The sequence below is a fragment of the Talaromyces atroroseus genome (genome assembly GCF_001907595.1).
Source record: "Talaromyces atroroseus strain IBT 11181 chromosome Unknown scaffold_3, whole genome shotgun sequence".
NCBI classification, from domain to species: domain Eukaryota; kingdom Fungi; phylum Ascomycota; class Eurotiomycetes; order Eurotiales; family Trichocomaceae; genus Talaromyces; species Talaromyces atroroseus.
Window position 1 is genome coordinate 2,453,763 of NW_017971435.1, and position 24,439 is coordinate 2,478,201.

The 24,439-nt window shown below is 47.0% G+C and overlaps 8 protein-coding genes across 8 annotated transcripts; 4 read left to right on the top strand and 4 right to left on the bottom strand.

Annotated features, from left to right (window-relative positions):
- Window positions 1-219: 219 nt before the first annotated feature.
- On the bottom strand, window positions 220-3,166 carry UA08_03885 (hypothetical protein; the record flags this gene model as incomplete). Its single annotated transcript, XM_020266235.1, has 2 exons — window positions 220-467; window positions 538-3,166. The coding sequence occupies 2 exons, from the start codon at window positions 3,164-3,166 to the stop codon at window positions 220-222; spliced, it is 2,877 nt and encodes a 958-aa protein (XP_020121451.1).
- Window positions 3,167-3,762: 596 nt separating this feature from the next.
- Window positions 3,763-4,382, top strand: UA08_03886 (U6 snRNA-associated Sm-like protein LSm5; the record flags this gene model as incomplete). The annotated part of the gene is made up of 5 exons (XM_020266236.1): window positions 3,763-3,787; window positions 3,998-4,036; window positions 4,098-4,125; window positions 4,196-4,259; window positions 4,344-4,382. 5 exons carry the CDS (start codon window positions 3,763-3,765, stop codon window positions 4,380-4,382), a joined length of 195 nt encoding a protein of 64 aa, XP_020121450.1.
- A 2,045-nt stretch (window positions 4,383-6,427) lies between these two features.
- Window positions 6,428-8,366, top strand: UA08_03887 (General amino-acid permease GAP1; the record flags this gene model as incomplete). The annotated part of the gene is made up of 3 exons (XM_020266237.1): window positions 6,428-6,716; window positions 6,793-7,216; window positions 7,304-8,366. 3 exons carry the CDS (start codon window positions 6,428-6,430, stop codon window positions 8,364-8,366), a joined length of 1,776 nt encoding a protein of 591 aa, XP_020121457.1.
- Window positions 8,367-11,402: 3,036 nt separating this feature from the next.
- Window positions 11,403-14,322, top strand: UA08_03888 (hypothetical protein; the record flags this gene model as incomplete). The annotated part of the gene is made up of 5 exons (XM_020266238.1): window positions 11,403-11,621; window positions 11,699-12,860; window positions 12,932-13,027; window positions 13,083-13,268; window positions 13,331-14,322. 5 exons carry the CDS (start codon window positions 11,403-11,405, stop codon window positions 14,320-14,322), a joined length of 2,655 nt encoding a protein of 884 aa, XP_020121456.1.
- A 385-nt stretch (window positions 14,323-14,707) lies between these two features.
- UA08_03889 (L-rhamnose-1-dehydrogenase) lies at window positions 14,708-15,732 on the bottom strand (the record flags this gene model as incomplete). Its single annotated transcript, XM_020266239.1, has 4 exons — window positions 14,708-14,758; window positions 14,818-15,235; window positions 15,333-15,598; window positions 15,703-15,732. 4 exons carry the CDS (start codon window positions 15,730-15,732, stop codon window positions 14,708-14,710), a joined length of 765 nt encoding a protein of 254 aa, XP_020121524.1.
- A 739-nt stretch (window positions 15,733-16,471) lies between these two features.
- On the bottom strand, window positions 16,472-16,855 carry UA08_03890 (hypothetical protein; the record flags this gene model as incomplete). Its single annotated transcript, XM_020266240.1, has 1 exon — window positions 16,472-16,855. One exon carries the CDS (start codon window positions 16,853-16,855, stop codon window positions 16,472-16,474), a length of 384 nt encoding a protein of 127 aa, XP_020121525.1.
- Window positions 16,856-19,190: 2,335 nt separating this feature from the next.
- On the bottom strand, window positions 19,191-20,599 carry UA08_03891 (L-rhamnonate dehydratase; the record flags this gene model as incomplete). The annotated part of the gene is made up of 3 exons (XM_020266241.1): window positions 19,191-20,164; window positions 20,231-20,453; window positions 20,513-20,599. The coding sequence occupies 3 exons, from the start codon at window positions 20,597-20,599 to the stop codon at window positions 19,191-19,193; spliced, it is 1,284 nt and encodes a 427-aa protein (XP_020121526.1).
- A 685-nt stretch (window positions 20,600-21,284) lies between these two features.
- On the top strand, window positions 21,285-24,197 carry UA08_03892 (hypothetical protein; the record flags this gene model as incomplete). Its single annotated transcript, XM_020266242.1, has 5 exons — window positions 21,285-21,442; window positions 21,574-21,608; window positions 21,667-21,783; window positions 21,833-23,246; window positions 23,318-24,197. The coding sequence occupies 5 exons, from the start codon at window positions 21,285-21,287 to the stop codon at window positions 24,195-24,197; spliced, it is 2,604 nt and encodes an 867-aa protein (XP_020121527.1).
- Between the last annotated feature and the right edge of the window lie 242 nt (window positions 24,198-24,439).

The window sequence follows — 24,439 nt, forward strand, 5'->3', positions numbered from 1 at the left end:
TAATCTTATACGTAGTTCAATGAATTATAAAAGTGCCTATAGTAACCAGTTTGGGTATGTACACACCAGGCTATGCAAATGCAATGAATGAAACCTAACGCTAAATATACACGGAACAATGAAAGAGGAAAAAAGAGAGAAAGGCTTTGTGACCTTTTGAGATGAGAGAACATTATGGTATAGTATGACATGGAGGGAATTGATCGATATGTGTTCGGATTAGATTAAGTTTGTGTTGTTAGTCTCTTTATCTTCTTCTTCCTTCGGTTTCGGAGACTTCGGAGACTTTTCCAATGGTGGGCTTGTTGGATTGTTCTTGCTAGGATCGATGTCGTTGTCATCGACTAGAAGTATAGGTAGATTGAGCTCGGCATAGGCGGGCATTGGAGGAACAGGGCTTAATGCTCTCCGTTTCGCGTCTAATATTCGATGAAGACATATGCATGCATAGGCATCGGAGGCCGCGTCTGAATGGGAAGTATTAAAAAGAGAACCATCCTTCTTGTTAATCGGAATTATAGTGGAGAGATAACTCACATTGAACCTGGGTATAATCCAACGGCCTAGTCCAATCGCTGCGTCGCACATCGTTATCTTTCCTCAATGGCAAGCCTAGTAATTCTTCAACCTGCTGACTCAAATTGACCGTGCGTCGATCGACCATCTTCGGTTGTGTTTGCGAAAACCTGACTAGTTTGTATAGATGGCTAAGCTCCAGTTGACCCCGTACCTCAATGCCTAGATGTCGACGGACCCGCGAGCAATCTGCCTTGATGGATACGCCTACTTTTATGGTACTAGCAGACTCAAGGAGTTCTTTTAGCGACGGCGGCATTAGTTCGTGTACTTCGTTCCCAGGTCGAAAGACCGCGAGGTGGAACAATGCTATGCGCTCTGCGTTGGCGATCTGGATGAGGGATACGTTGCTCTTAATCCCGGACGTGGATAGAGCCTGAGCCTTCCACTCAATGTCGAATCCTATAACCTCGCTCCCTAAAAATAGGCGGGCGACTCGCTCAGCGCTATCGAGTGTTTTGCAGTAATGGACAATAATATTCCCCCCGTCTGGCCCTTTGTGCTGGTTGTAGCTCCAAAACTGAGGACCCGTGCGGCTGAACGCAGCATTTGGAGATTCGGATGTATCAGATTCATTGGTGGATAGATGAGAGGATATTACTTCCGAGACTTGCGTACCGGAGACTGTGGTGATAATCGTGTCTTCATTTTCCGTCAGATATGTGTTGCTATCAGTTGACGCAACATCCGCCTCAGCTGTTTCGCATTGTTCATGCTTCAGCAGAGCCCTAGAGTTGGTGCTGTACCCTCGCCGCAAGGCTGCGGTGGATTTCAAAAAACGGACTCTGGTTCTCAACGACTTTGGTTCTGCCGTTCTTCTCTTAAGAGCGACAGATGGTCTTGATGTAGAACTAGATGCTTTCTTCTCGGTGCTCATGCCTTGACTACTTTCTTGCGTGGTCTCTTCTGCGCCCTTCTTTTCAGTGCTTACGGTCTGTGTTCCTCTGATAGTTGGCGATGGTAGAGATTTGGCATTCGCGGGTACCTTGATAGCCTTCAATCGTGAAATCGATCTCTTAAGTCTATCATTCGACAACATACAGCAGCGTATAGTATCGACATAGAGGAAAAACCGGCGTGGATCAGAACTGAGGGGCTTTAACGGTGTGAACAAGCCTCTTGATATGGTATCAGGAACATCACCAAAGCTGCTGATTCTAGATTCTGTGCGTAATCTGAGATAAGCATAATACTTCAGAGTATTAACTTCGACGTGCAGGTTGAGGGTTATGATTGTGGCGCGTTTGTACCAGCTCTCAAAATCAACTGCTTTCGGGTGTCCTCTTAGACGAAGAATTTCACGCAATTCTGTGGCACTGTAGATAATAACACGACTTGTCATGTACAGTAAGTCGAATGGGTGTACGACATCGAGATGTTTCCAGTCGATGTTGTGGTTGATACTTCGCGGAGGGTGTTCATCCCATCGTGGAAGGTACCAATGGTACATATACCATGTGATAGTAAGGTAGTTTTTGTCAGCAACTAAAGATTCCATTTGCGTTCCGATGCTAGCTTCTATAATTTGCCTAGCAGAGCGATTTAAAATATTGGTAAGTGTATTAAATATGAGGCTCGGGCCCAAAGGTGTGAACCATTGCCTTAACCGCCTGAAACGTCGATATTCGTGTAATGCCCAAACGACGTCATTTTTGATATCCCTTGTCTTTGCGAATAACCTCTTGTAAAATCGTTTTTTTCCCGCGCGTTGTGATTCTATAGATAACGACATCAAATCGTCGGCAATGGATGTGCATCCAACGTGCAACATGGTGCCCGCGTTTTGTAAGAGTGTGTAATGCCTCTGAAATCTGAACACAGGATTCAATAAACCGTCGATTTTCCTCTTCGCCATAGCCTGTGGTGTTACAACGCTGTCAGAGAGACCCCGGGCTGTTGAGCTGAGGGATGCAGCGAAACTGGCCAATCTCATGTCGAGCTCGATTCTTCGGTATGCCAAGTTGATTCTCCTGAAAGCTTGACGGTGACTTTCTAGCTCAGCCTTGTAGCATTCGACTAGCGCAGAAATTTCGTCAAGGTAGGAATCAATTATATTAGCTTCCGGGTACTTGAGGAGATAGTATTCCTCAAAGAACCGTTCGTCGATATTATTGAAAGAAGCGGCGCGGGTCACCACCTCTTCGTAGCGTTTCATCCACTCTTTGTGAGCTCTTTCTCGCTCCTCGCGAGCCAGTCTTTGTCTTTCATCATATTGCCGTTTTTCTTCTAGCATGGGTGCAAGCTCCTGTTCCATGTCGTCCAAGATGGTGGCTATTAATAGTCTTCGTTGGTCCAAACTGGCCATTCTTGCCTGTTCCTCTGCTTCTTTTTGCATCCTGAGTCGAGCTTTCTCTTGTTCTTCCTCTTTCTTTCGTTGGGCTTTTGATGCTGCCTGCTTGACGGGATTCACCCTCCGGCGAACCATCGAGCTAATATCAGAGCTCGCCGAACCAAAATCATCGTCGTCGTCGAATCCACCACCTCCTCTTAGCGGCGAAAAAGATGAGAATTGCCGTCTCACCACTGCTCCAGGCGCGAGCACCTGGCGGAATCTGGTAAAGGACGGGGACAGAGTTCGAGAGGATGACATAGCGGTAGAGGTGGGGGTACTGTTGTATCTGACATGTTGATGATTGGCTAATTGAAAGGCTCGACGCGGTTGGCGACTACTCGATAGTTTCCGGTTATGCGAACAGCGTGTTAACATCAAGCTACCGATGTAGCTGCGATTTCTCGCTGGGCAAGCAGCACCATTGGATGGCCAGCGTGCTGCGGGATTGACGCTTTTGCGCATTGGAAAAAACCATCCTTGGTCAACCGTCAAATAGAGTAGAGCGGCTTATTTGCATAGAACAACATCAGTAATTGAGTCGTGGAAGACAAGTTGAAAATAGGATCGTGAACCACAAATTTGAATGGTCAGGGTAAATTATTTGCCCGCAAGTTATGGGGTTGAGTCACGCTAGTATTAAAATGGTTAGACTAGATACGAACATCAAATCTAATCCGAATGAGGACCGCCCATGACTTTTGATTGTTGTACGTTTGACTACACGACAGAGTTAGATTTAGATATCTTCTTTAGTGAAGAACTTGATCTGATATCTCCTTGCTGCTCTTATTCAGACTTGGCTGCTGGTTTGTCTTTACAAAAGCCGGGACTATCAAAGTTCGTTCAAAAAAACCATGGCCTCGCAACTGCTACCTCTCGGTAAGATAGAGCTCATGCAATGAAAAGAACTCTTCAAGCTGTGGTTGTCACTGACTGGAACAAGAATTGATTGACAAATGTGTTGGCTCCAAGATCTGGGTCGTGATGAAGGGCGACAAAGGTAGCATGCCTCCCTTGCACATGTCTTCTCTCCTCTCTCTCTCTTCTGGAAAGCCATCATGTTCTCTCGCTGACTACTACATATTCTAGAATTTTCGGGAACTCTACTCGGATTTGATGATTACGTTAGTATGTATTTGCTTTTCTATCATACTTGCTTGTTTTCTTTGACACTAACGGAGGACGACAGATATGGTCCTTGAAGATGTCACGGAGTTGTATGTCTTTCCGAAATTTAATCCTGCCCTGACTTGCCCAGAATGAGTCTAACTTACCAAAAATCCGCAGTGACTATGCTGGAAACCAGGAGAAACTTCCCAAGATCTTGCTCAATGGTAACAACGTCTGCATGGTGAGTTTTCTTTGTCTTGCCGCAAGCGAGGAGTTCCAAATTGGCGAGTTGTGCGAGAGGCTGATTGATACATACATTGTACAGCTAATTCCGGGCGGCGAAGGGCCCATTACCAGCTCTTGAAGGGCGAGAAATGACGGATAAATGTGTCATGTTAAACTAGTCTACTTATTAATTAATGATCCAAAAGTGAATGATAAGCGACATATTCCATGAGCCTGATCTTTACATGCGAGAACCACCAACTATGTGCCTAGGCATTGACAGACTGATCCTTTCCGAGTGTGCTCTAATCAATATAAGCGTCATTTTTGTATAGGTTCTACCGGTAGTTACCTATGGCTAGGGTTAATAAGCAAGATCGGGGTGCATGGACCGGCCCGATGAGAGGCATCCTCATTCAGTTTCTGCTCCGTCTTCTTCGCGAATGCTTCTAGAAGGATAGATAGAACCTTCGATCTATATTTGGCATGACGGGATCTGCAAACCGTTCAACCACGTTTCGACATACATGCTGCAGGATTATCTAGATCTAGCTGCATATCAATTCTAGTCTCTGCTTTGAACCTATCTAGATGCGGAGCAGTCAATGCCCGTCGGAAAGTAGAGCAGTAAACACGAGATGATAGACATGGGATCCGGATCTTTCATTCTTCTTTGATTCAGAGCTTATGAATGAGGGGTAGTTGTTCTTCCATGTTGTCCAAAGGTGCTCTACAACATCATGCTACCGCTCGAACAATCAGACAATTCAGATAGGAAAATCGCAGCAGACAAAGGGTCGCGTGCCATTGATCATGATTCATAATAACATAAGCAGTTTGAATACTGCCCCACAGTGGGTCAATCTTATCATTGTGCCACTGTGCGCATGGAACACGCATCGTGAGATCAGGAAGTAGGAGTCTAGCTAGGTATTTGGCACATGGCTGGTCAGTTTTTGTGTTTGGGCGTCCGACGTCCTCCGGACTATGGGGACTTTCCCGTCAAAAGCCCAAAAAATCTCTCGGAAATGAGACAGGAGGAGCGAGGTAGCATTGGACTAGTGCATAAAATTATACACGGTGCATCGTTCGGCGTACTCCGCCTGGCATGCGTACTTTATCTGTGGCTCTGATGAATAAAGAATACGCTGCTTGTTAGTCACGGTCGAAGTAATCAGCTATAATGCGCGCAAATAAGATGATTGGACGGGAGCCGGCGGCTTGGCAGCTGGCCGGGCTAGGCCAGCCCGGGTTAGCGGTGGCGGGCTTATCAGGCGCTAAGCCCGTTTAAGTTCTACCCCGTACATTGGCAAACTTCGAGAAAAAGTAACCCAAGTTGTGCTTGGGCTTGGATGTAACCGCACGTATCTGCCTTACATAAATCGACTTGTCAGGCCAAGTCAAACTCAGCTCAGTGGAAGACTGCCTGTTTCCTGGCGAGATCTGATCCCGTTCTGTCCTTCGGTTGGGAGAACGGCTCGGGGGTTGTGCAATTGACAATTCTTTGTTGTCAGTGGTCACGATCATCGCATATTAAGTCCATGGGGCCAATAATAAATAACCCGAAACATGCACTGTGCACTGATAAGAGGATGTGGCCGGCCACTCACGCTTGGAGCTCAACTATCGTAGTGCAGCCCGTGGTTGGCCAAGCAGATAGAGATTCTGCCTGCCACGCGTGCGAAGGTCACTCGAGCCTCAGAGCGAGGGAGGAAGAAGAAAAAGAAAAAGAAAAAAAATAGAAAAGAGAAGAAAAGCCCGGGCATCTCGAGCACCTGCCGGAAACGGATGCCCAACAATCACGCTTCTGGGCGTTCCAAGGCGCACTCCGTGAATATCTTTCTTAAAGGAACTCCACAGCACATCCCGTTATTCGCTTTGGCAGAAAAATGGGCCGGTGGAGCGAGGCGGATAGTGCCATGTCCATTAAATCCTGCTATAAGACGCCTCGCGTCACCAGACCGATGCTATAACTATATGTCTTGCCGTTTGCCCAGCTGCAGTGGCCCGGTCGCTCTTGCCCTTTCCAAGCTAAAGAGAAAGCCACAACCACCACCGCCGCAAAGTCAAAACCTTTTTTCTTCCTCTATCTCTCTCCCACAGGCCTCCTGCTGATAACCTCCTCAGCACGCTTAGCCGTGAAGATAAGCAGTCGACTGGCTAGTCGCGAGCTAGTTGAACGCCATGGACAAGTCTGTCGAGCCAAAGGATGTTGGCGGCAGCAGCCCTGTGCCCATCGCCGACGACGATCTTCCGGCGTATGGCGATTCGCAGCCCGCAGGCAACTGGAGACAGCGATTCGTCGACAGCTTCAAGCGCGATCCCAACGCCTATGTCACTAGAGGTGGTCAATCCGGCGCCACTGGCAATGCTATCGATCTTGAAACCGCCGCGCAGAACACGGCCAGGTCGCCGCTGCAGCGGCGCCTGAAGGGCCGCCACTTGCAGATGATTGCTATTGGCGGCTCAATCGGTAAGCACCCGGGAGAGATCTGAGTTCTGATTCTTATGTCTAGATAGAGACGGCCGCTAATCTCGTGTACTTGCAGGCAGTGGTCTCTTTGTGGCGTCTGGATCCGTGCTGGCAAGTGGAGGCCCGGCTTCCGTGCTGATTGCTTACATCCTGATTGGCGTCATGTTGTATTGTACTGTGCACGCCCTGGGAGAAATGGCGGTGCTTTTCCCCGTCGCTGGTTCCTTCTCCGCTTACTCGACCCGTTTTCTCGACCCCGCCTGGGGCTTTGCTATGGGATGGAATTATGCCCTACAATGGCTAGTCGTTTTACCCCTGGAAATCGTCGCCGCTGCCATGACTATTAAATATTGGCCCGGCGCCGATCACATTAGTCCTGCTGCCTGGGTCACGATCTTCTTGGTTCTCATCATCGCCATCAACTTGTTTGGTGTGCGAGGATATGGTGAGGCCGAGTTTATATTCGCTATTATCAAAATCACGGCTGTGATTGGTTTCATGTGCGTGGCTCTATATTTCCCTCCTGTACTCCTATATTTCGATTGGTTTTTTTTTTTTCCCTAGCTGACTTTATACCTTCCTACCAGTATTCTGGGCATTATCCTGGACTGCGGCGGTGGTCCTGATGAAGGATACATTGGTGGCAGATACTGGCATCATCCAGGAGCCTTCCACAACGGATTCAAGGGCCTTTGCAGTGTCTTTGTCAATGCGGCCTTTGCATTTGCCGGCACCGAATTGGTCGGTCTGGCTGCTGCTGAGACCGCGAACCCACGCAAGTCGCTCCCCTCTGCCATCAAGCAGGTGTTTTGGCGAATTGCTCTCTTCTATATTGTGGCTTTGACTCTAGTCGGTCTGTTGGTCCCATATGATGACCCTCGACTTTTGGACGGATCTAGTTCGGCCGATGCACACTCATCGCCTTTTGTCATAGCTATCGTAAATGCAGGCATTAGTGGCCTGCCCTCAGTCATGAATGTTGTGATTATGATCTCCGTTTTATCTGTCGGCAATTCTTCTGTCTACGGATCATCGCGAACTCTCGCCGCTCTCGCTGAGCAGGGACAAGCACCCAGGTTTTTGGCCTACATTGACCGCGAAGGACGTCCGATCTTTTCCATTATTGTGGCTTCCCTTCTCGGTTTCTTGGCTTACCTCGCCGCGTCCGACAAGGAGGAAGATGCTTTTAACTGGATGGTGGCTATCTCAGGTTTGTCTTCGATCTTTACCTGGGGCTCCATTTGTTTGTGCCATATTCGCTACCGCCAAGGCTGGAAAGCCCAGGGTCACAGCCTTGACGAGATCCCCTTCAGATCCCAGGTGGGTGTCATTGGGTCATGGGTGGGCTTCCTTTTCAACTGTCTTGTCTTGATTGCGCAGTTCTGGGTTGGGTTCGCTCCCGTAGGATACGCTTCGGACAGTGCATCTGACTTGGTGGAGAACTTTTTCGAAGCGTACCTTGCCGCCCCAATTGTCATTGCATTCTACATCCCCTACAAGCTCTACTTCAAGACCCCATTCGTCAAAGCCGCCGATATGGACTTGGTTACTGGTCGTCGTGAGCTCGATATTCAGGACCTTCTTAACCAAGAACGCGCGGAACAGGCGCAATGGCCCTTGTGGAAGAGGACCTGGCACTTGTTCTGTTAAGAAGCATACCCATAACCTCTCGATTTCGTGATTGCGGCTCTCCGATTTTTAATGTATACAGATATCACATTATAGCTATAATTCCCCTCAGACCTGTTAACATATTATATCAATGCTATATGACAACTCTTTTCACAAGTTAAGCTGGCATGTATAAGTTTTAAATCACCCACTTCAATTGCTTCCCTCAATCCTGTGTATTGGGTATGGCCTCCAGCTCAGTTCTGGGAAAGATTAGTCCTTATATTGGCAGTGGGCCGCTGATCCTGTCGCTATGCTGGAATAATAAGAGGTTTTAAATCAATAAGAGTCTTGCGCAGGTGCCCAATTCATTTTCAATTTCTATTTTGCAATTAGTGTGGCTATAGGTAGGTTTGGAAACAGGCTAAGTCGGTAATACTAACAACCCTATCTCCAAAGGATGAGTTACATGTACCTATTATTTACAAACAACCTCAAGTGACAAATTACTAGTCGTATTAGGGAAACCCTCTTTTGACAGCGTGTTTTATTTTTTAACCGATTTTCCTACAAGAGGGTGGGAAATGCTGGAATGAAAAACCAATTTGCGCAAGATCCCTAATATCGACAATAGCAAATCAGTAACAAACCAGCTTTGCTCCGAAAAAAAATATCTAAAAATTCCTATTGTTGTCGCGCGCCAGATGTTGATAAGAACATGAACTGTCGGATTTGATGACGTGCTGAATTCCAATCAATCACATATGTACCCCGTGTGGTGTGGGGCGCGGAGGTAAGACAATACCTAAGGTACATAGTTGCGTATGAGAAGAGAAGAACTGCTTGGTTTCCTGGATAGAGATATTTCAGAATCTTGCTATTATTTCAGTTACTAGAGGATCTATGTTCCCTTTTAACATTGAAGTGAATAGAAGTATTCAACTTCAATCCAACTATCAGTCTCCCAGATACAGTGAGTAATACACGTCTCCCCGGCGTTGATGATGCCAAGCCGGGACCGGCAGCCTCCCGAAAGGACCCATATTTTTTAGAAGATGGGGGCTTGACAAGGGTTCAGAACTAAAGCTCATTACATAATTACACATGTTGGATAATTACAGGGATCAGTCCATCGGTCTAGTAGTGGGGAAGCGCTCGGTACAATTTACATAAAGTAGAAGGAATGGTTTGCCAGAAAGGACTGTTAGTGTTCTTTGACATGCATGATCTGACCTCGCCCCTTCTATACCTCTCATAGTTATTGACAAGATTCTCTTAATCTCAAATATTCCTGTGCTACAGACATGTTATCTCTCCATTTCCCTGGTTAATAATATTAGCGATTCTCCCACTGGCCGAGGACCAGGAGAAGACCCAGCTTCGCATGCTGTAAACCGACCAAGATCCCATATAGACTTCATTGCAAATTCATGTTTATAACAGAGGCGCTGCATTTAGAGGTGCGATTTCCTTTCTGCCCTTTCTTCTTGTCGCAGCAGTAACGATACAACCCTGTTATGCAGACTATGGATACTGTACCTTCCAAGCCTTTTCAGAAAATGAGTGTGATGGCGATGCAGGAGATGTGCTTGACTTCCCACAGACCTCTGACGACACCGAATATATCAATATGCATGCTACACTGGTTGATGGCATTGATGGTGAGTTAGTTTTAGCTTATGCAACAGCATGCCCAGCTAAAGATTATAGTACGGGGACTCGAGAAGTATAATTGGCGAATTTTCTGAGTTTGGTCGGACCAATGTTAATACTGAAAGTGCGGTGGATGGGCTTGCTCTTCACTACTTTGATGGGATTTAAAATCGAGTCAAGTTCGGGCAGGGCAGGGTAGTTGACGTCCTGATGCCGGGCCGGCGTGGCTACAAACCTGGTGGTGGAACTTGGAAGGGGAACGAACAAATGGAGCGCTGCTAGTCACTTTTCAATCTTGTGGCTAGAGGAATTGGTATTTGTCGTAGTGATGTGTGATGTGTTGGATTGGACCTCGGGAGGTTGTGAAACAAACTATTGGAGTGGAGGATCCCGGGAATACTATGTAGGCATATTGAATAGCTTCATCTTGCCTGGAATAATCTTTCTTTACAGTCAAGTAATGACCAAACCTAGCAGCGTGACACATAATAATAATTAAACAGGCTTAAGCCCTTCCCCATAGAACTTGTCAATTTACAGCATGTGATATTACTAACTTAGCAATCCTTCCAAGGTTGGTAGCCACAACAGTGACTCCCTAGTTGGTGTCCTCTAGTTACCGAAAACGCCTGCAGATCGGACTCGGCTCCATCCGAAGTCTTTTTGTGTGGTGGTCAAATCTGACTTTAAGGTACTGTAGTTGTTGCACAAGTACAAGCTCTTTAGCCCAGGGGCAGCAGAGCCGTAGCCCAGTTCCGCGCTCTTTGGGTTCGCTTTGCTATTTTTAAAGTGACTTTATACAGATTTCATGATCCCTACGTAGTTTCCACTCATGTTGTGTTACCAATAGACTCCGTATATTTTCATTTTTTCAATTTTCATTTTTTTCCAACTGTTCAACAGAGTAAAGCCGGTTCTAATAATAGCCCGCGAAGTTAAATTCGTTGTTTCCATATATAAAATTAAACACACCAAAAGGGGTTTAGCACGTGGTTCTATTCAGGAGCCCGCCAATAAGCGCGTGATTACGTAACCCCGCAGCTGAAGACCGACCCTTGACGTAGCACCAATCAGCACACGGGCTGCGTGACCGCAACAAGGCCATATTTCTGCCAGCGCCAGCAGTTGCTAAGCCTTCGTAACGTGTAAGCTTGCGCAGCAACCGCAACCACAACAACACCACCAGCAAATTTTGCACAAACGAGCGCGCCTCCTGAGCGCTAACGTCGTTCCTTCCCTTTTTTCCCACTGTTTTCGTGTTGCTTGTTTTTGGTCCTGTTTTTCAGAACCCTCGCAGTGTTGCTTGAAACGGGTTCTTGCTTGCTTTTTCTTCCCCTGCTGCGGCTATAACGACTGCAGCTCCCCTGGGATATAGCTGCTATAAGAAATCGGCGACGTCGATATTTCTCTTTGTATCTCACAATGCCAGGCTTTGCCGACTCGTTCTGGACGCCCGACTATGCCTCTGGCTTGGGTGTTCTGTACACTAAACTTCAGCAGGGCATCGCAGAGAACAGGCAAGTTTTGACTGTCGCTAGTCTGCGGGCTGATGCAGAGGAAGCTTATAGCTCACGACTCGGGGAAATAGCCCCAGCTGTGGACCGCATAAACTCTGGCTTCTCAAAAGATGAGGGTGCTAGTGTGCGAAAGGCAAGCGGGATAAAAAAAAAACACTCCCAATTTGATATTGGCTAGCTAACAACTGTTTGTTTGTGTAGGCTTACGAAGGTATTCGCGGCGAAATGATCGAGGCTGCCAGGAACCACCAGAAGATTTCTTCCAACATCCGAGAGCTTGTAGTCAACCCTTTCGGGCGCTGGTGCGATCAGCATGCGGCACGAGTCCAGAATTCGCATGACGACCTGCAAGCACGCATCAAAGACCACATGAAGCAGACGGAGCTTGTGAAGAAACTCCGCAGTCAATATTTCAACAAATGCCGTCTTGTCGAGGACCTCGAGGAAGAGAATAAATTGGCCTTTCAGAGCCCCGAAGCTTCTAGCCCCAAGGGAAAGCCAGCGGCACCGAAAATTGTGTTTACGGATCCTCCTCAAGAACCAGAAGAGCCGGAATTCTTTGACCTGGGAGACCAGTCTTATAGCGCCGAACAGATTAAGGGAGTTCTCTCGGATATGCTCAACAACATCAAGATCGGTGAAGTCAAGGTGCCAATTCTGGGTACCTACCAAAACACCTCATCAGGTGCCGATATAGTTGAATACCTGCAGAAGAAAATGGGAGCGTCGAGTGTCAGTTACGCTGAGCGGATTGGCCAGGATATGGTTGACGTTGGATTCTTGCGCTTGATTGGGAATATGGGCAATACTTTTGCCAACAGCAGCCGTATGAACTACCAGTGGAGACCCAAGGTGTTCCAGATCACTGGAGTCCCCGAAAATAAGAAGCCTCTTCTTCGCATGACCTCGCTCATGTCCAATGACGAAGCGTCAGGATCTCCAACAATTACAAGCGTTTCGGAAATCCTCTCAGGCTGGAACCCTCTGAACAACCCACACCCAGATGAAACGCCGGCTGAGAAACTTCACCGTGAAGCTCGTGAGGCGGACGACCGCTACAAAACCGCTGTGCTTAAGTTGGATCAAATACGATGCATTCTTGAAGAGGAGATTATCGACCATTTGCGCTTCATGGAACGCTGCGAGCTTGACCGTCTCAAAGCAATCAAGTCTGTAGTACTCGATTTCTCCGGTGCCGTTAGCAACGTCATCCCTGCCTTGCAAAGCACGGTCGACAACATGATGCTGTATCAAGAGACCATTCAACCGTTGGGCGATCTGAGATATCTGCTTGAGAATTATCGCACTGGCGGATTCGTCCCCAAGGTGCAACCGTATGAGAACTATTATGGTTCCGTCGGTGGTGAGTGGTTTCTGTTATTTCTTTTCTTGCTTTTTTTCTATCTTATTCGAATTTGTACTAAATCCCATCAGATCAAGTCTTCGGAGTCGACCTTGAAGCTAGGGCTAGAGCTGATCGGAAGCGAGTTCCGGTCCTTGTGACAAATATTCTGACATTCCTGGACAATCGTGAGTTCTATATTCTGGCCTGAGTAAATGTCTTCCAAAGCTAACTAAATTTTAGACTACCCAGACCTCGAGGGCGATGATGCACGACGAGCAATCTGGTTGCATGACGTTCCTCTCGCTGCCACGCATCATCTCCGACTGGCCCTGAATAACAGCGCAGGAGATCACCGTGCCATTTTAGAAAAATATGAGATACCCATTGTTGCTAGCGTTTTAAAGTTATACCTTCTTGAACTTCCGGGTACGCACTCTGCTTTGCATACTCGCAATTATCTCACTACTAATTCCGATTGACATCTCTAGATTCCCTCGTGTCATCTCAAGTTTATGAAATAGTCAAAACAGTCTACTCAACCACAGCCAACGAAACGTCCGAAGAAGGCAGGATCAAGGTGCTACAGAGCACTCTTGGCCAGCTGCGACTCAACAACATAGCGACGCTTGATGCTCTCATGACCCATTTCACACGATTAATCGACCTGACCTCCGCTGACGAAGCCTACATTACTGCCCTGGCTCAGACGCTGGCGCCATGTGTTTTACGACCTCGCCTTGAGAACACACTAACCATCAATGAGCGTCATAGCTATCGATTGATCCGCGACTTGTTTGATCACAAGGACGCCATTTTTGGCGAGCTTAAGCGCCAGTCGAGTGCAAATGCCCTGGGAGTCGGAGCCGGCGCCGCGCGTCCACGGGCTATCAGCACCGACGAAAGCCACCGTCGGGCTGCTGTGGAAGCCCGGAATCGCGCTATCGCAAGCCGCAGTCGAGCAACTAGCCCAGCTCCGGGTGCCCGACACCGTCGTGACCGATCCACGGATGGATCGTCAGGAGGATCCTCGGGTCGATTTCCAATAAACGTCGGCAGTCCCCATGGGTCGGAGCGAAAACAAACCAGACAGAGTCTTGATGTCCCAACTACAAGCGATCTAAGCACTGCTATAGAGACTAAGGTTGCTGAGGAGGATTCTTCGGAAACTGGTGCCACAACATCGTCTGCAGAGAATGATAAGGCTGCAGTCTCTTCTGTACCTGATGTCTCGACTTCCTCCTCTTCCCCTACCAATGACGTTGCAGGAGGCGCAGTAGAACCTACAAACAGTTTAGAAGGCTCGCCTACACCTACCGCGAGCGTAACAACCGTTGAGAAACGCGACTCACTGACCCGTGGACGCCATGTGCGGCGCGCAGGCGGTAGCCATCCTCCAAGCGAAATCAAGAGCAGCCTCCCTCCTGACGGCGAGTTCAAGGGTGTTACTCTGGAAGATAAGCCGATGGAGGATTTTGCATGATCTTGAAATGAACAAATAAAAAAAATGAAAATAAAGAAAAGGCAAATTCCTTTGACGATGATCGATGATAATTGTTCATGGAATGAGGTAAATCATGTGGTTTACCCTTTTGTATACATACATAACATTTTTCTTGTCTTGTGATTGCGATTTGTCTTTTTTCTTTTCTTTTCTTTCTTTTTTTTCTGCTTATTAGTACTCTTCTTATTTCTTTGTCATTTGTCTGTCTTATTACTTCACGTTTCATCGACGCTATGAAGTTATGTATCTACGTACGGATTGCCAGGGCAATCATATACAAAATATCCCAGCCAACATTCAATCATTGTAAGCGAGCATATTTTTAACTATACTTGAATATATTCAATCCTCGCGGATGAAAGCATTATTGCAAGTTCACAAACAGGCCCCCATCAACCAGTATCTGAGCGCCAGTCTAAGAATAAGTCAGTATACCAGACAACGCTCTACATATAGAACCATGAATATACTCACCACATATCCACTCAGCTCATCCGCAGCCAAAAACACCGCCGGACCAGCCAAATCCCTCGGCGCCCCCAACCTCCCCAACGGAATCCTCCCTTCCATATACGCCCTCTTCTTCTCATCACTCATGTCCACCTCATTAAGCTGCGTGCGAATCGTACCCGGCAAAAGCGCATTACACCGAATCCCATACTTGCCCAGCGCCACCGCTGTCGATTGCATGAGTGATAGCACGCCGGCCTTGGTGGGACAATAGTGGCATTGCTGTCCGCCGCCGACAAGAGCGGATATTGAGCTTATTCCGATTATTGAGCCGCCGGCTGGTGTTTGTTTGAGTGCCATTTGGCGGCCGGCAGCTTGCGTGGCGTAGAATGCGCCGCAGAGGTTGATGTTTACTGTCTGGGAAAGGAGGGGGGGTTCAATTCTTTTTTATTTTTTTTTTCCCTCGTTAGTTAGTCTGCCACCCATGATGTGTATATATATATATATATAAATAGATGGAGAGAAAGAGAGGAACTCACTCAAGAAACTCAGCAAACTGGCAAACCCCAGCATTACTAACAAACACATCCAAACGACCAAATGCGTCGACAATCCTAGCCACAAAATCGGCCCCTGTCTCAGGCTTGGAGATATCTCCAGCGACAGTGATAAACCGCGTTGATGAGTCCGCTGCAACCGCAGCAGCATCGCTGTGAAAAGCTTCGACGAGTGGCTCGTCGTTGGGTCCTCCGAGATGATTAATGGCGACTTTGGCGCCGTGCCGGAGGTATTCTAGGGCTATTGCCTGTGGTTGATTTGGTTAGTTCGACAGGTATAGGAGTAATAAGAAGGAGAGAAAGGGTTACTCGCTCTTCCAATTCCTGTCAGGCCGCCTGTTATACCGCATACTTTGTCTACTAAGAGCTGGGGGGTCGCCATGTCTTTTGGACACAATGGAAACCAGAAACTTAGATATATATATATATATATAGCCGTTGAGATACGGTCAATCAACATCTATACAAGTTGACAGGCTGAAAAAACATATCATTGAAGAATCTCTTCATATATTTCCTTATTTTCTTCTCGCATGAGATATTTTGTGTGCTTTAAGTTCTGATATTGCTTAAGAGTTTATGCCCCACGGCTGCGGATGTCGTGGCTCGGTGTTTCGGTTTAATCTACACCGAGTGCTGCAAGCAAATCATTTCACACATGCAGTATGTTCTTTGCCTATATCATTATCTATCATTGTATATTAACTGCTCGCTATAGTACGCATGAACGCATGCTCGATCATAGCTACTCTTCCAGCAGGCGGCGGGTTCATCATGCTTAGGCTGCAGTTTCTTCTACTCTGTCGTAACGTGTAATGTCGGAATGTCTACATAGTTAAGAGAGAAAGAGAAGGCATCATAATTGACTTGGACCTGACAACAGAAACCTATATAGTCAAACTCTAGATATATATATATATATATAGGTTTAATTGGCTATCAGTTGTAGCTAGATCCCTTCTCTCAGCCGCCTTCCTGCTCCAATATGACTCGACTCCCACCATAGGTACCTAGTACCTAGGTAGACATTTGCCGGGCTTCCAGTGTCAACAGTATCACCACAAGGCTCGTCAGATCTTTCACCACGATGTAGTCTCACATCCCGTCTGCTCTGACATAACCTAAATCCCACCATAGGTAGTAAAGAGAGCAAATCCATTGACTGCGCCTCCGGTGTTGACGTTGGAACAGCCAGCCTCATCGATTTCCCACACGTAATCTGTAAGCCCATCTTTGCAGTCCTCAGTTACGCATGCTGTAGCATAGGCCAAATATTCTCCTCCATAGTTGCCGTTACTTAGAGTAACCCGGAATGAATGGCGATTTGTGAAATCGATGTATTTTGTATCGCCAGATGGATCTGGAAAATCAACCACGTTCCCAGCGTCTCCATCACACGTGTTTCCGGAGAAGCCTTGGAAGGTATAGGTTGATCCATAGGCTGCGCAAAGTTGCATGGATGATGCTGCAACAAGGAGCGCTGACAAGGTCGTGTAGGACTTCATGGTGAGAGAGAGAAAATTTCAAGGTTTCTTTCTTGGATAATAGAGGAGAAAGTAATGGATGAGTTTGGAAGATGGGATATAGGAATAAATCGAGAACAGAAGCCAAGCTGGATGGATGGTCTACCCTCCTTATATAGTTTTCTCTTGCGGTAATCTCAAGAAAGCAAACGGTAGATATGGATGTAACATTTATTTCCGTAGATTTCATATTCTATGCCTCGTGAGCTAGGGCTTGGTGTTGCTAGGCCCATCAAAGTCCTCTTTTTTCCTCTCCGAATCCTTCATGCACACTAGATGTAACAAGAGGTTTCAGCGGATGCAGGTCTAACCAAGTCAAAATATGGACTGTAACCGCCCCCAACATGCTATTCCGGCGTGGACTATCGTGAAGCTGCCTTTCAGATTGCTTATTATCTGCAGTAACTCTGTCCTCTACTTCTCGGATCCGAATGTAGGTGCCGTCCAGTTTCTTCGTACTATCTCTATTCCGGTATGCAACAAGTAGTATAGAGTATTTGGGTAGCATAGATATAACGCACAGAATTGAAACAAGAGATAATGATATTCGTATTCATATGCAGCGGAGTCCTCAGAAAATATAGATGAACGACTCAAAGTTGCGGCAGGATTCACTTCAGCAGCAACTAGAGTATAAGCTAAAACATAAGCTGGTACCCCCAACTCAAAAATGAATTTATGAAATACAGTATAAGTTAGAACATGAACTAGGGCCCTGGCTAGATAATAAGTATTCGCATTGGCGTTTTTAGGGACTCACGTGCCCAACTTTTCTACTTTATTCTCCAGCCTGTGGTTGGCCGGATCGTGGACTGGTAGTCGTAATCTATCTACAGAATCTACAGAACTTACCTTGCAAAACGACTAAGGCTAGATAACATACTGCAAGATTGAGTCTGTCAGCTACGTTTAACAAGCACAAAATGGAGATAGTTAGTCCCTTAGCTAGTATACAAAGTATGAACATACTCAATGCTCACACAGTTTGTACTTGACAGTAATCTAGTAACTATGAGAAAGCTCAGGAGTCAGTATCTATATCATAGATTAAAAATATTGCTCTAAGCTACTTCCATTGAAAGCATTTTTACTACGATTTATGTATAGTTTGAATTAGCCGAGCCCACTCTACACCAATATGCAAGGTGCATATGAGCTCGCAATTGCATTCCAAGGTTGTCTTAGCATCTGCTTTATGAGGCTCTAGCCTCTGGGGCTTGGGCTATTAAGGGACGCTAAGTCGACGAGTCGATTACACTAAGGCATAGTGGAAGCGACTTGTTCCTGATTCGCTACTAGGCTCATCCTCCATAGTATTTCTAGTTACTCGTAACTATAACTAGTATATAATATAATAAACAAATCAACCAATGAGGAGATATTCACGTTCGTTGGACTGCCTCGCCCGGCATAGCATGGAAGTGATGATGGCCTAATTGCAACCTCTTATCTGCTAGTACTCTTGTTTCATGTCAAACATTCATGCATTTGGACAGACCTATGAAGTACAGGTAAAATTCAAAGCTTCTTTCTGGTGGGGCCTTTGTATAGTTCAGCTAAGCCTGATGAAATAACTCGCTGAATTGTTCACTTTTACTAATTCCGATTTGACATTTGACTGTTGACTATCTGGGGGCTGATTCTGATATCGTTGCTATGGATCTTGTGTAAATGGAAGATGAGCTTTACAACATTAAATTTGCTAAGAACGACCTCTACATCATGAACTAGGGCTTCAAAACTAGGCTCAACTAGTTGCATTAGCGTATTCTGGAAATTCGGAGTTATTGCACCCATCTAGTGGCGTCCAGCAAAAGTCTTAGCAGTTGAGAGGTAGAGGGTTAGTCTCTTGGTACATAGGATATAATAGCAGGAGCTATATCCTAGATCATAGAGTGACGTGTCAATACTGGTATGTACCTGACAATGTTTGCACCAATCAAACATCACAGGAAGGCAATCAAAGCTTGTTTACGATTAAGCTAAGTGGGAATATAATCTAGTTAATCTTAGGTTATCTTTTATTAGTGATGCTACCTTAGGCCCAATGGATACGGACGAGGTCTCATAGTAGGCTATCAACCCACTTCCGACAAAACTACTTATTACAAAGTAGTAGTAGCTAAGATTGTCTTAGTTTTTAGTGAAGAGTCACCCTGGGGAGAAAATTGAAGAAGGTTCGTGGTTTGATTGACACAGACTAAAAAGAAATGATAGAGGATAAAAAAAAATCAGTGAGTGAATTTTCTCGACATGCTAGGCAGAATACATATGGAAACTCGTATTGCATTCTAAATTTGGTAACGGTACAATTTGTCTAGCTATGGCCACTCGCCTTATCTTCCTCCTCAGATGGCGTGGGAAGCGTCAAGCTCCTTGCAGGCGCAGGAGTCAGAATCGTAGAAGCAGGAATCAACGGCGCCGCGGGGTTCAGCTCAAGGCCAAAACCAGGCTTGTCCAAATCTGTCAAATCTAGGTATCCCTTCACGGGGATAGGCTCGTTCAAAAACAGGTTGCCGAACACGGGCTCCACGCTGCTGCCGTCGGCCGAGTTGGCCAGGTATTCTTGGAATGGAGTGTTGGGCTGCGAGACCACGAAGTGGTACGAGTACGATCCAGAGGCGTGAGGGACGACTGGGATGTCGTAGGCGGCTGCCAGCGCGGAGACTTTGAGGAGTTCGGTTAGACCACCCAGCCACATGACATCTGGTTGAATGATGTCTAGGTTGCGGCCCTCGACTAGTTTCCTAAATCCATATCTGGAGTATTCGTGCTCGCCGGTGGTAAACTTGACAGTTGGGTGGGCTCTCTTGAGGAGAGCATGGCCATCAAAGTCATCTGGGGTTAGACATTCCTCCCACCAGTCGATATTGAGGCCCTGGGCCTCGGCTTGCTTAACGAGCTCAATCGTATAAGGTACTGTCAAGGACATGTAGCAGTCTACTCGGAGGGGGAAATCGGGTCCAACGCTTTCGCGATGTTTGCGAAGATACTCGATGTTTCGTTTCAAGCCGTCGATACCTTCGTCTGGTCCATATGGAAGAGCAACTTTCGCCCCAATGAAGCCTGCTGCCTTTGCTGCTGCTGGCTGGGGTCCAGTGCAGTAGAAATGTAGTCTCTTCCGGGTCGCGCCACCGACCATTTTATAAACTGGTTCTTTGCGTATCTTGCCTAGGAGATCCCAGAGAGCCAGGTCTATGACAGAGATGACTGCAATGGGGAGACCCTTACGACCGTAGAACATGGATCCGCGGTACATTTTCTCAAACATGTCATTGATATCACGAGGGTCTATTGTCGAGATTTTCCAAAATTAGCCACTGCCCTGGTCTGAGTTGTTGCCTGGAGAAGATATACCGTTCCCGATCAAGAAACGCTCAAAATGCTGATGGACTAGCCAGCATGCTGGTGGCCCTCCAAACCCCGTGGCGAATCCTTTGGTTCCATCATTTGTTTCAATCTCAACACAGAACGAACCCAGCACATTAATACCCCAGCTAGTCCTGGAAGCGCGGTATTCCTCCCACCGCGCCATTGGAGTTGATATCGAGCTGTCCACTAGCCAATGTCCTCCTTTCACCTGAGTTCCCATTTCTTTTAGCATCTAGAAGCCGGCCACCGATATAGGTGCATGCTTACATTGTGGTAGTCTCCTCCTGAGCCCACACCCTGTATAATAAATGTCCGCACATGCTTGATAGTGGGGAATGATGCTTCAGCAGTCATGTTGTCCTTCTGTTGTACACGCTTGGTGAAAAATGATAAGAAATGCGTCTCATGAAGATAGTTATATAAACGTCGAGAAAGCTCAGCTGCCGTGGTATACGATTCATCGGTTATAAGTCCGCGATGCTGCCCTTTCCCAAAAGGGCAAGCTAGAGGGCTGATTCGGGTTAATGCAACCCGAGCACCTCCGACCCCGCGATGCTGAGAGATTTTGCACTGCAACCGACGCTTTCCGAGGCCGTACAACAATACTCGCCCTGTTCTGTTGATATCGAGGAATAGGAATAATTATGCTACTTCACATACCTGGCAATCATTGATCAGTAAGGACAAGAAGACCACGTCGTGAAAGCATCCCGAAACGGTATAGTGCGCTGTTAACGGCAAGTCTGGGGAAGGCCAGTCGTGATTGGCTGAGGCACTTGCCAAGACCCGTGTTTTTGCGGGGTCCGACCAATGAGAAGGCACGTGTGCGCAACATGCAGAAACTTGTCCGTCAACTTTCAAGTGTCCCTCGGTGTGTCTCTGCCATCTCCTAGAGCCTGGATATTGCTGTGTATGCTCTCCCTTCCTCTGTCCGCACGTCGTCAGGATGGGCCGGTGATCCCCTATCTCGGTATATGCTTGCAACGCTGTCTCAATCGTCGTTCATGTACACCAGCCATTGTACTACTGAAGCATGACCATGGCGGCTACAGACAGGCCTTCCCCGCAGAATGAGGAAAGGCACGTGCATGACTTTGATCAGGGCCAGAGTCCAGACGCAGACTCATCGGCGGCGGAGTCCGAGACTGAGCAGCAAGCATCGCGCGGAGCAAAAAGAAAGCGTCCTCTGATGGTTTCGTGAGTACATTCGTATCTTTCCCCTGAGCCACGACCTACTGGTCTTTCCCTTGGCGTTTTAGTTAGTCCAAGTTTCGGACTAGAATTTCTTCTGGCAATATATTCGGGATCTTCTGAACTAACATCGTCAGGTGTGAATTGTGTAAACAGAGAAAAGTCAAATGTGGTGGGTGTCTAGCATTGTTTCTCAGCTCACTCTAGTTACTATGCTAAAGAATCAATAGACCGAGCTCAGCCAAGCTGTGGGTGGTGCACGCGTAATAACCAAGTATGTGAATACAAAGAGCGAAAAAAGCCAGGCTTGCGAGCAGGCTATGGCAAGGAGCTGGAGCACAGACTTGGTATGCGCTTACCCATCAACCTTAGCCACAGGCTAATAAGTAAATATAGACCGATTAGAAGATATGATCCAGAGACAGGCTCAATTGATCGAGACTCATATCATTCGCAATCAAGCACCACAGCCTGACTACAACCAGTTTTCCGAAGTACAAGTTCCATCGTATCCCTCTCATGGCTCACCATCAGAGCCCTCATCTGCAGCGGGACCTAGTCCTCAGACCACGGTGTATACGGGGGAAGCTTCTTCGTTTTCGCGACCACCGAGACTTGTGGATTCAACAGCCATAAACCAGCGCAATGTGGCAGTTGGAAGCCCCTCGGCTTCTTCAGTGCATATTCAAAACCCTTCTTCGATGGGTTCCAACGGTGTTTCCCACTCAACACCACACTCTCAAGTTCCGGATGGAACTGGGACCGACTACTCGCATAATGACTCGTCCTTGACCGTTCCAGTCAGCCTTTTCAACAATCAGCAGAAATCCCTTTCAGATGCGACACTCGACCTACCTCCCTACGACTTGCTTTACGCCTTGGTAGATTTGTACTTTGAACATATCAACAGTTGGTGCCCCATCCTGCATCGTAGATCCACGTTAGATACGCTCTTTGGACCGTCTCCATTGGAAGAAGCAGACCGTGTGGTTCTTCACGCTATCGTGGCAACAACACTGCGATTCTCCCACGATCCAAGACTGAACGCTGTGAATCGTGAACAGTATCACGAATCATCCAAGCAGAGGGTGATACTATACGGACTCGAAAACTCGTCAGTCAAGGCTATCCAGGCCCTTGTTATCCTGTCCCTAGATTTTGTGGGATCTTCAAATGGGCCACCGGGCTGGAAACTCCTAGCTTTGATAGCTCGTTCTGTTGTTCAGCTGGGCTTGGCTGTGGAAAGAGGATCGGCGCTCGACTCAACAATTTATCCCTCAATTTATACGCTCAGAGCAAATGTACTCCCGGATCCGGAGACATGGATTGAAGATGAAAGTCGTAGACGCCTTTTCTGGATGGTCTATCTATTGGATCGTTATTCTACTATCGCCACTGCATTCGATTTTGCTTTGGACGAGAAAGAAATTGACCGGAGACTGCCCTGCCGTGAGGAATTGTTTATCAGAAATCAACCGGTGGAGACGAGGTGGTTTCGTTCCACTAGTGATCGAGGCGACTATACTGGTGGCCATGGCGATAATGTAGGGTCTTTTGGGTTCTATATTGAAATACTGGGTATACTGTCTCGCATCCATCTGTTCCTCAAACGACCGGTAGACATCGGGGCACTCTCAGACGTCGAAGAATGGCAAGCAACATATCGAAAGTTAGATAGTGAATTATCAGCTTGGGAATTCAATCTTCCCACCGAATACGCTCACGAGAACGCATCTCGTTTGTTTCAAAGTTCAAAAACAAAGAAAGGATTTCAATGCGACTGGGTGATGCTTCACGCTACCTACCAGACGTAAGTACACTCTTGTCCGTGGCTTTTGTTCCCCCGATAGAGGAATCTGAGAAGCTGACACATGTTTTCAGCACCGTGATACGACTCCATTCTTCAGCCGCATATCCCACGACAAGATCCCCTATATTCACACCATCTTACAGTGCTAGCCAACGCTGTCTAGTAGCTGTAGATAACATCCTGACTCTGACTCGATTCGTAGCTGAGAATAACATGCTCGACAAGCTCGGTCCACCGTTTGCATTCTCCCTTTGGGTCTCCGCCCGCCTATTGCTTGTCCACGGATCAACTATTGCTCACACCGTGAGCCCGGACATCTACGTCTTCGTTGACACGCTAGCGCAGATGGGCCGTTACTGGAAAGTCGCAGAACGCTACAGTACAATCCTAAAGCGCGTCCTGGACGAATTCGGGGAGTACGAGCAAACAGCGGGCACCGAAAACGAGCGCGTCACGCCATCCTCCGTCAAAATCCTCGCAGATATGAGACGCTGCGCCTTTGACCTCGACTTTCTCATATCTCGCCAGCCTCCGCGAAACGGTCACAACATCAACAATAAACATGGCCCATCCGACTCCCACGGCGTAGGTGCCCTCATGCCAGCACCAGCAGGAGGAAGCTCAATAATCGGCGCAGCAGACTCGGCCACACCTCTCATGGTGAATCGAAGCTTAACAAACAATGAATTCGAGTACCTCGACGTCTTTGGGTTTTTCAATGTCCCTCGCGTACCCAACATGCCAACGCCACTTTCGGCATTAGGGTTGGCTACTACTCCTACTCCTACTACTACTACAGCAACAAGCGACAACCAGAATAATGGCGGCATCACCAACCCCATGTCCATCCATGGCCTTACTGCGGCCGTTGGGAACAACGAATTTAATATTACGAACTATTTAGTTCCGACTCCGGAAACGGATTGGTTGTTTCCGCAGCCTGGTGGCTGAAATAAGTCTGTAACACACAAAACATGACTGGCTGACAAGACCTTTTAGGTTTTACTATGTATGAACTGATGTTGTATATGACCATGTATATATCTTGTGGGTAAGTAGACAGACAGACAGACAGACATCTATCTTCCCATCTCTTTTCTACTAATCATTCATAGAAAGTAAATATATTGCCATCCAAAACCAATGATCATAATAGTACTCGTTGATAATGCATCATAAACAAAAACAAACAA